Source organism: Montipora capricornis, chromosome 4, assembly GCF_036669925.1.
Source record: "Montipora capricornis isolate CH-2021 chromosome 4, ASM3666992v2, whole genome shotgun sequence".
In the NCBI taxonomy this organism is placed as follows: Eukaryota; Metazoa; Cnidaria; class Anthozoa; order Scleractinia; family Acroporidae; genus Montipora; species Montipora capricornis.
Genome location: NC_090886.1, coordinates 5476703 through 5486355, shown reverse-complemented (window position 1 = coordinate 5486355; position 9653 = coordinate 5476703). Strand labels below are relative to the sequence as shown.

General features: G+C 42.3%; 1 protein-coding gene across 1 annotated transcript; it reads left to right on the top strand.

Moving 5' to 3' along the window:
• The first annotated feature begins 7798 nt into the window (after positions 1-7798).
• On the top strand, positions 7799-9584 carry LOC138045340 (transcription factor Sox-11-like). Its single transcript, XM_068891795.1, has one exon. It carries the CDS (start codon positions 8316-8318, stop codon positions 9192-9194), a length of 879 nt encoding a protein of 292 aa, XP_068747896.1. The 5' UTR covers positions 7799-8315; the 3' UTR covers positions 9195-9584.
• The last annotated feature ends 69 nt before the right edge of the window (positions 9585-9653 follow it).

The following is a 9653-nucleotide window of genomic DNA, read 5'->3' as shown; positions in this document are numbered from 1 at the left end:
CTGGGAAAGTTTGTGATGAATATGTTTTCTCTCCCAAATCTTCACAAATCTCGTCGCATTCGGCCAAATAAACGAGGGTTAGTTCAAGCTCCGGAGTTGCCAAAGGCAAGATGTTAGTCTATTAATTAGAATGCAGAGTGGAAAACGTTTCGCTGCTGGGCAGTTATGATCATACAACATTCTTTGCCAGCTTCAAACGGGAGTTTAGGCTCGAAACGGGGTACAGCTGCGTACTACTGAGGGAAAAACATTGTGCGAGTAGATTCCGATGACAAAATTGACTTGGCGAAGCTTCTAAGTTAACATTTGCAACGTCACGGGTGATGCGCTAAACACTTTAGAGGACGAGGACAAACAAGCAAAATCCCTATTGTCTAGTATTTTCCTAGCTGCTGATCGAATAGCCTACAGGTGTTCAAAGACGATGGTACACCGAATCTTGCTGTTCTTGCGTAGGAGGCCGAGATCAAATTCGCCAGCTGTTGTACATACAAACATACTTTAATACTTGCTTGATCACATAGGAGCTTTTCAGGGCTAATGAAACGGACCGAAAAACGACTATATTTTTAATATTCCAAATTGGCTGGGGGCAAACTAGTTGGCTATTTACAAGTGCATCCGGGAACCGGGATCAAATTCAACGAACGAAAGGTCGGTCAGTCTAACGGCAAGCACAGAGCCCGCACTAAATCGCAGTGCAACAGATTTTTTGAATCGGTCATTCATCGGCTGTCAAAATAAACGCGCGAGATTTGCTCTCCAACACCGTCGGGCCGATAAATGGGGCCGACAAATCGTACCGTGTAAATCGGCCTTTACAACACTCGCTAAGAAACAATTTTAAACACTAGATAAAGAAAAAGGTCCATCAGCAAAATTGACAGTAGACGAGACATTTTTAAATTAAGGCTTAGCCTAATCATTCTGCACTTCGACTGGCAACAAATATCTATTTTTTTAGAGGCCAGTTTCTCATTATAAGTCCCGACAACTTTTCGGCCAGAACTGCGAACAACTTGTTTTAAAAAACCGGTCTTTTCACATGTTTTCAAGGAAAGGAAAAGCAAAATGACTGTGAAGTTTGATGGCTCAAAACATCTTCGTTTTTACGATACAGAGGGAATTGTGGCAAGCGAAAAGTTTCGGGACTTTCGGGAGACTCGATGCATGTCACTGATGAGATCAAGGGGGATGGGGACTGGGTCTATGTCTATTGAGATCAACTGACCATGACCCCAACAATCGGCAAACCACTTTGAAGGTGGCGTTGAACATGGTTAGTACACGAACAACCAAGTCTGTACCTAAATTGAAGGATTATTCCTAACTGTCAATTTGCTCCAAGTGAAATATTATCGTTCATTTTGGACACACTGAAAGCTTGATAGAGAACACGGGAAATGAACGTTTGTTTTTTTTTATAACAAGTAAAACCCCAATGTCTGGACTCGCAGGACTTGAACCTGGGATCGTTTGATTAATAACCCCATTCACTTCACCACTAGAGTACCACATCACCAACTGCGAGGATGTCCCTTTTTTTATGTCAATAATTTCTTCCTCCAAATTCCGCTGTGGGTGTAAACGTGTATTAACACCCGCTAAGAACTGAGCAAGCTTACACAGTGAAAAATGTCGGTTACCAAACTTCAAGAGCAAGCTAATCATTTTAAAATTAAGCTTTGGACTTAACCATTAAACATCAATGATTTTACATAGAGCGGTTTTCAATTGAGTATCGAAAGTAAGTAGCGAATTACTGTGGTTTTGCATTACATCATTCAGTGATTGGTTCAAAGTTCTCGCGCCAGTATTTCAACCAATCAGAAGTGAAACCAAAACCAATCGTGCACATTTTCCCGCGCTTTGTGTCGGCTTCGTGTAATTACTTCGAATTTTTATTGGTTTACTGGATTGTCTCTGTCCTTTTTGATTGGCCAAAGCTATTACTTTGATTTGGTTTTACGGCACTCATTTGAAAACCGCTCTATATGCTAATTAGTTTTGGTAAATAATCGGTACAATTGTCAGTCAGTTGATCTTCAGTGGTAACGTGGATAAAAACAGTTCCTTCAAAGTGGGTGCTCCGGTTTCAAATCCTGTCCAGGAACTACTTTTACTTACTTATCTGCTACCACAAGACATGGGACAGAGTAATCTAAATGGAGGATAATAATTAATTTGGAGCAAACTGACAATGAAGGATAATCCATTTGAGGAAAAGCAGTCGTGCCGTGTACGAACTACTTGATAATTCTATACTTGCACAAATCCCATAATACACCTCTTTTACCTCCAAAAACTTGCATAGACATTATTTTAGATTTCTCTTGGGACATCTTCATGTTATTGAATGTAAGGAGAAATGTAGACTCGGAAAAATATCCGAGTCCCAGATGGGATTTGAACCCACGACCCTCCGTGATCCAGTCGGACGCTCCAACCACCGAGCCACCGGAGACTCTATGGTGAGCAAGGGCCAATTTGTGGGTCTCGACTGGAACCGCATCACGCGGCTACACAGCCAAGTATTGACTAGCACATTTGAAACTCACTAACAGCATCGCGCTGTCACATTAATGCATATCAAGATGCAGCCAACCAACCTCCAAAGTGAGTGTGTTAACGATGAAGCAACAACAATGATATTGAATGTAAGGAGAAATGTAGACTCCGAAAAATATCCGAGTCCCAGATGGGATTTGAACCCATCTGGTCCCTTGCTCACCATAGTCTCCGGTGGCTCGGTGGTTGGAGCGTCCGACTGGATGACGGAGGGTCGTGGGTTCAAATCCCATCTGGGACTCGGATATTTTTCCGAGTCTACATTTCTCCTTACATTCAATATCATTGTTGTTGTTTCATCGTTAACACACATCTTCATGTCCCAGGAGAAATTGCAAACATTGATTATATGCATGATTTTAAGGGGTAAAAGAGGTGTGTTATGGGATTTGTGCAAGTAGGGAATGTGTTGATTTGATTTCTGTAGTGTTTTAGTAACTCAGCGCTATATAAACTCGCCACTTAAATTATCATCATCTACGTTTTGCTAAAATGCAACCACTTCATACCTTGATCCTTCCAACGAACTTAGTTGGTTTGGTTTAACACAAGACCCGGCGTCATTTCAGTTTTGACCCTGGCAGTTTTGAGGAGGGTCGTAAAAAGCCGTAGCATTTATTCAAGCTTTTTTCTCGGCCTGAACTCAAAGGAAATACACTCCAAATTCACGCAAGCCAAATGCACTAGGAATCGAGTAGTTTAAATGTTTAAATTACGACATTCTCCAGCATATTTTTACACGACTTTGACGGAGTGAAAGCAACCACAGAGCTATCAAGCAAACGGGAGGAGGTTGACGAGTATTTCTACAACATATGATCAGTTCAGCAGCGCCTTCGTTGCACAAAACTTAGCAATTACGATGCCCCCGTTAAAACTTGTGAACGCCAGCATGTACGCACCATTCTTTCAGCGGAAAGACATAAAAGGCGCTAAGTCCAATTAATCAAAACTGTGTATTTATGTTCACACTATAGAGAGCTGTGCAAACGAGAACGATATGGCTTCATGCTGAAGTATTTGCCCAGGTGTCCTTCCTTGTCAAAAAAATAACGCATAATTATCAAAACAGGATTGTACCGACATCTACCAGGGTTTCGGAGGTAGTTTCGTTCGCTGCTCGGGGCGTTTCGAGCATTAAAGAGTGATCTATTGCCATTACACCAGAACCAGAGCCTCAGGCATTCGTGGGCACCTATCGCGTGCAGTCCTCTGAACCACCGTGAAAACAATAATGTAATTGGTTAAAAGAGAAACAATGATCGTGCTGTGTGGCATTCTGCATAACAACGACTTGAAATCACCAAATTTGAGGTTCTGTCGACATCTTGAACACACATACAGATGCGAATCTTTCACTCTTCTATCCTTTTGGTGAAACCGCTCGTACCAATTTTAGTTTTAGGATACGTCGCCTACATAGTGCGATATTTTGAGGTGACATTTAACGCGTAAACGTCGTCTCGTAGATCCTTAAGTCCCTAGTAACAAAGTTTTGTATGCAGTATCTACAAGTAGAATGCCATCACCGAAATTGACCCAATCGAGATAATGCGATCATAGTTTACCCATACACCAGTGTCTCTTCGCTTCGTTGTGTTTATTAGTCCGTGAAGAAGTTCTCATTTGTTTACAATACAAAGCAACGGGGTAAAGTAAAACTCTACAATTACGGACGCAATCGAACTTCTCACTGTCTCAAGTACATAAATAATGATCGCTTACAGACATAACGAAGTTAGGTTTTTTAACTTTGATTTTTACTTCAGTTTCCGGACGAGATCTGGAGGAGTGACTTCCACATTTTGCACAAAATCTGGGATTTCTATTTGTAACATTACCCGAAAAACGTCGAAATATTTCTTCTGTCAGGTCTGTCTACATTCATAAACGCTCTCGTTAAATGAAGCAAGTGTTCAAGACAATCTTAACCGAAATAATGGTTTTCAGGTCGCATTGTCCATTGGTGATTAATAATTTTCATAAACGGAGATGGAAGATTTTATTGACAAAGGAGGAACAAGTTGTCTGATTGTTTACCAAGCCGGGTCTTTATTTTGATCGCAATAGCGCAGAGAAAATATTTTCCGCCCCGACCGGAAAATACGAAGATTAAAAGGCGTCAAACGCATTAAAATATTAGCGTCAATTTTTAAGCTGTAATTTCTTTTTTGTACAAAACATGTGTTCACCATTTCGTTCTGGGAAGTTTATTGGATGGCCTTGAGATTCTCTGCACGCATTAAAAATTACTTTTTGAAATTTAGTCCTGGCTTTCCGCAGCGAAATCCTTCATTTTCAAAATCAATATCACCGTAGAAATTACTGCATCCGTTTTCAATGAATAACGCCAATGGCGTGAAAACTAGCTGCATCACTGATTTAAAATTAAGCTACTTTGAAAACAGAAAGCATGGCCTCCAGTTGTTTAAAAATGATCTTATTCATCTACTTTAATAACGGCTACAGAACGAAAACTGACACCAACCTCTTAAAATTAAGACGGCAAAAGAACCTCACATCAGTCACAGAGGAAATATGGAATAAAAAAAAATCGATAAAATGAAACGACATTTTCTAAGATAGTTTTCTGTTAGCAAATGATCATGATGGAGTTTCTATTTTGACGATCGGATGGCAATGCCTTTTAGCTCAAAATGGCGAGAACACAATTAAACTATTTATCAACCATTTTGCACCAAGAAATATGAATCAGAAAATTATTTCGCCAAGGCAGTGAACTGGAATGAGGTTGTCTGGGATGGCATAACCTTGTTGCTTTATTAATAGCTGTTTAGGGGAAACTGATCCGTTTAGTTTCGGAAATGGCAATATAACTAGCACGAATTTGTATATACCACCAAAATTCGAACTGGTTAACAGCACTTTATGGTACCAGCTTCAAGAGAAACCTGCATCGCAATTAACGTCCAAAACTGAATTGACCCTTCGGAAACTATATCTTCTCAGCTGAATGGTAAAAGCAATAATTTTTGCAAACGCTTCCACTAACAAACCCCTGGCAAAATCCACTCGAGTCGGGATCAAGTTTACCAGAAAAATAATTATCCTCAGAAGTGGAGTTCAGAAAGACAACCCGATGCTGTTAAATTTGCTCAGAGAGTTTTTGATGTGCAATACTTCCGAAGCTCAGCTCAAAGTGATATCAATTAAACAGATTAAAAGCCTAGAAACTAGAAAAATAAAATTTATATTTCGGCAACATTTAATACGACATCTTTAATTTTCCATCGCTGTCGAAACGGCACATTTCATCGAATGCCGCGTTGTTTATATTTTGACATCATAAAATATGAGTCGAGTCTCTGGCTCGCCTCAAAAACCCTGTGGTAAACAGTGATCAATAAAAGCAGAGCCTTTTAGTTCATCTGTAAAAACAAAACTTGCACATAAGGAAAGACCAAAATATCCAATCGGCTATGCTTTCGAAAATGATCACACCTCAGCACAGGAATAATATCTTCTTCTCTCAAGTCGTTCAAATTTAGGCGTTGATTTCTGCCCACCTATTTGCATGGATACTACAATAATTTGGTGCGTGCTTTAGAAAAAAAGGTAAAGTACCAATAAAGTTCTTATCCCAAGAAAGGCCAGCACCCAATTCGTCACTAAGAGGTACTAATCACGACTGTGTCAAAGATGGTTGTTGGCTGGTTCGTCCATGTTAGCATAATCTCTCTTACGAGACCTTCCGGACCGAAAATTGCCCCAAAACATCTGGTAAAGGTGGCAACGGCCAATCAGCGGCCAGTATTTGTGATCAGTCGAGCCTTCTCGCATAATCAATGCAAATATAATATAACACCGGCGAGAGTGCTTTACAAGAGAAATAGAAAGGGCTTTAACAGATCGCTGGGTTAGCGAGTGCCGTTTCGCTCTGTTGAGCAAAACATGGATACGCGAGCGGCGAATTTTACCGGCAAAGAGAGAGCGGCGCGCGCTGAGCACGCCATCCGAAACCGCGGCAACCGTATCAGCCGACAAGAACGACAACTTTTAATGAATGTATATTTTTTTATTTTGGAGATATCAAACGCAGGATGATTGGCAGCCAGCTGGCGGTGTCTACGCACGTGGGGCGTGCAGTGACCTCTCCTGTCACCTGTTTGTTTAATAAATCAAGCCTATCGCCAACGAACGCATACGACACCTGCCTGCCAAGTCACCGCGCGCCGACAGAACCTGCGATATGATTGGTCGGAATCGTTCGTCTCCACAGCGACCATTTTGGACACTTCGAAGCAGGTTGCTCATCATCATTCAACAGGTTGTTTGATGATTTTTTCTCTAGGGAAGAGAACTTTCTGAGTTAACGTTTCCATCTGCGATTTTCTTTCGCAGATTAAGAGCTATTTTCACGTCTTTGGAATGGAGATGTATTGAACGCAAATCGGTATTACTTAATTGAGAAAAAAAAAAAAAACCCAGGCGGCAGACAGCCCCCGTACATCCGGAATACAAACTAATCCTCCCTTTTCATCAAATTAGCATTACTAGATTGACATTAGTTTTGCCTTCCTAGCAGAAAGCCGAATATGACTAATTGACAGCGTCAGTGGGGACTTCTCAAGATAGCGATTATGAATTTGAGATAGGAAGCCTAGCGGCGCGCTTGGCTTCCAGTGACTGAAAATTGCCGTAAATGACCCGATAAAATGTAACCTTCGTTTCGCATAAGGATTCTCGGTAGCGAAGAAACAGGGCTTGGGGAGACATGATCGAAGATACCTCCCTTAATGCTCCCCAAGGAATATTAACATTCATGGCCCAAATGGCAAGCTGATCTTTTCTTAAGTACATCCGCCAACGCAACTTATCCTTCTCGTTTGTTCTCCAAATTGCGGCCCACTTCATCACAGAAAAAGAGATACTGCGAGAAGAACTTCTTGTTTGCGAGGGAGTTTGGGCGGCATCTAGGAAACATCGCTGAGGAAATTACACTAATTCCTGCGCGTCTTTCTTATTCAAAACAGTCGAGAGACAAGATGCAAATTTTGTTATGTTGTGACAATTCTTTGACAATTCCGTGATAATGTAACTCATTACCGATTCGTTGTTGTATTGTTCGGAGCACGTGGCATGCATTCGAAACAAACTGAAGTAAAAATAATCGCAGAGCCTCCACGTTTTAAAGTTAAAACCGCACATATGAAATTTCACGCGCGCTCCGGCAAAACAGCAAACCCTTGCATCGGCCCATGGTTTGAGCGCATTGCGAACGCCCTGTGAACAATAACACGGTTATTTTTATCCTATTTAAGTGTTTTCCGTAAAATCGTGCGTCGTCAAAACACTTGGCGCGCAAACCCCATTTAAAAACAAGCAATGAAAACGACCAAGGATGCGTCGAACGGACCAATCAGATGGCCGCAGAGGCGGAGCAAGGAGCGGGTTTTGACTCCCATCATTGGTTCTTTTGTGTTGCGCGAGGTGACGTGTCACGGATTTACACAGAAACCAACGCAAGCCTGAGGTCTAATGTAAATTCAAAATAGAAATTGCCAAGATCAGTTTATGTTGGTTCACTCGCTGTTAACGTGTCGAACGAAGCGTGCTGGAGCTCGAACTCCTACGGATAGAGAATACTACAAGTGATCACACAGGCGACTTCAGCTGAAACCAGTGACTGAGACGATTGATTCCTTAGCTCGGAGAGTAAAGGATCACTTTTGCAGCGCGTGAAAATTAGCTGTGCAGTTTGTCCCGATCGGCTCAACGGATTTGTAATGATGGTGTTTCACGGAAGCGAGCTTAACTCTCCCAGCCCGCCAGCTCAAGTCCCATCCGTGGATGAGACAGAAGACGAATCCAAGAAGTCTATGCAACACGTTAAAAGGCCAATGAACGCATTTATGGTGTGGAGTCAGATTGAGCGGAGAAAAATGGCCGAGGACCACCCGGATATGCACAACGCTGAAATAAGCAAACGCCTCGGCAAACGCTGGAAGCTGTTATCGGAGAGCGAGAAGAGGCCGTTCGTTGAGGAATCGGAGCGTCTTCGCATCAGACACATGCAGGCCTACCCTGATTACAAATACAGACCACGCAAGAAGAAGCAGCCGGCTAAGCAGAAAAATAGCGGCGCGCAAGACACCAAAAACTCGTCGGCGAGTTCGGATGGACATTCGAACTCACGGAAGCACACTGCAGAGACGACGGGAACAAAACGCGAAGCTCTCCCTGGCGCGCACGCATTTCCTGGACTGGGTTCCTCCAAGAAGAACGGAAACCCGCACGGTGAACCACCGTTCAAAAAGCAACGCCGTGACTTCGTCTCACCGATCACACCACCGCCGAACGTTCCAGACGCGATCGGCGTAACGCCGGAGGATCCAATAGATCAGCTATCGCTTTACGATGACTTTGAGCAAGCCTTCAAGCAAGATCAGCAAGTACCTTCGATCAATCACAGCCAACAGATCCCGAACTCGTGGCCAAACTTGGAATTCGGCAACATGAACTTTAACGGCTTGCCCGTCTCCCCTTTACTCGATCTCAACGCGGCAAGCGCTGGTCAATTCGAGTTCCCTGATCTCTACACTCCGCCAGAGGTATCAGAGTTGATACAAGGGCAGTGGCTGGAGAACTCTCTGGGGCATTTGTAGCCAGCTGATTTCGAATTTCGCCGTTTGTTGCCCAAGCGGCGGAGGTGATAACCGTTTTTAACTTGCGGAATTTCGCTTCAAACAATTTTTATAAACTCTGACACTCCGGGGTTACTGTTGGAACCCTCGTATTTTCCTAATAACAGCGGACACGTTTTTCAGTGTATATTTTTTTTGGCCATTCAAGTTCATTTCGTTTTGTATCGATTGATATGTCTTCTCGTTTTAGAGAGCTTTTATTACGATAATTGTACAAAAAAGAGGATTCTAACTAATTTAATAGTGTTGTATTTTTACTAAATTCTCTCTCTTTTGCTTCGCCGTGAGAAGCGTGTTTTAAACAGAATCGAAATTGAAGAGGAGAAAATTATAATACCATTATTATGAAAATGATAACTCCAGTGTTTGTTCTTTTACACACACGCGCGATCACGCACTGCTTGCTTAAGATCGAAGAAA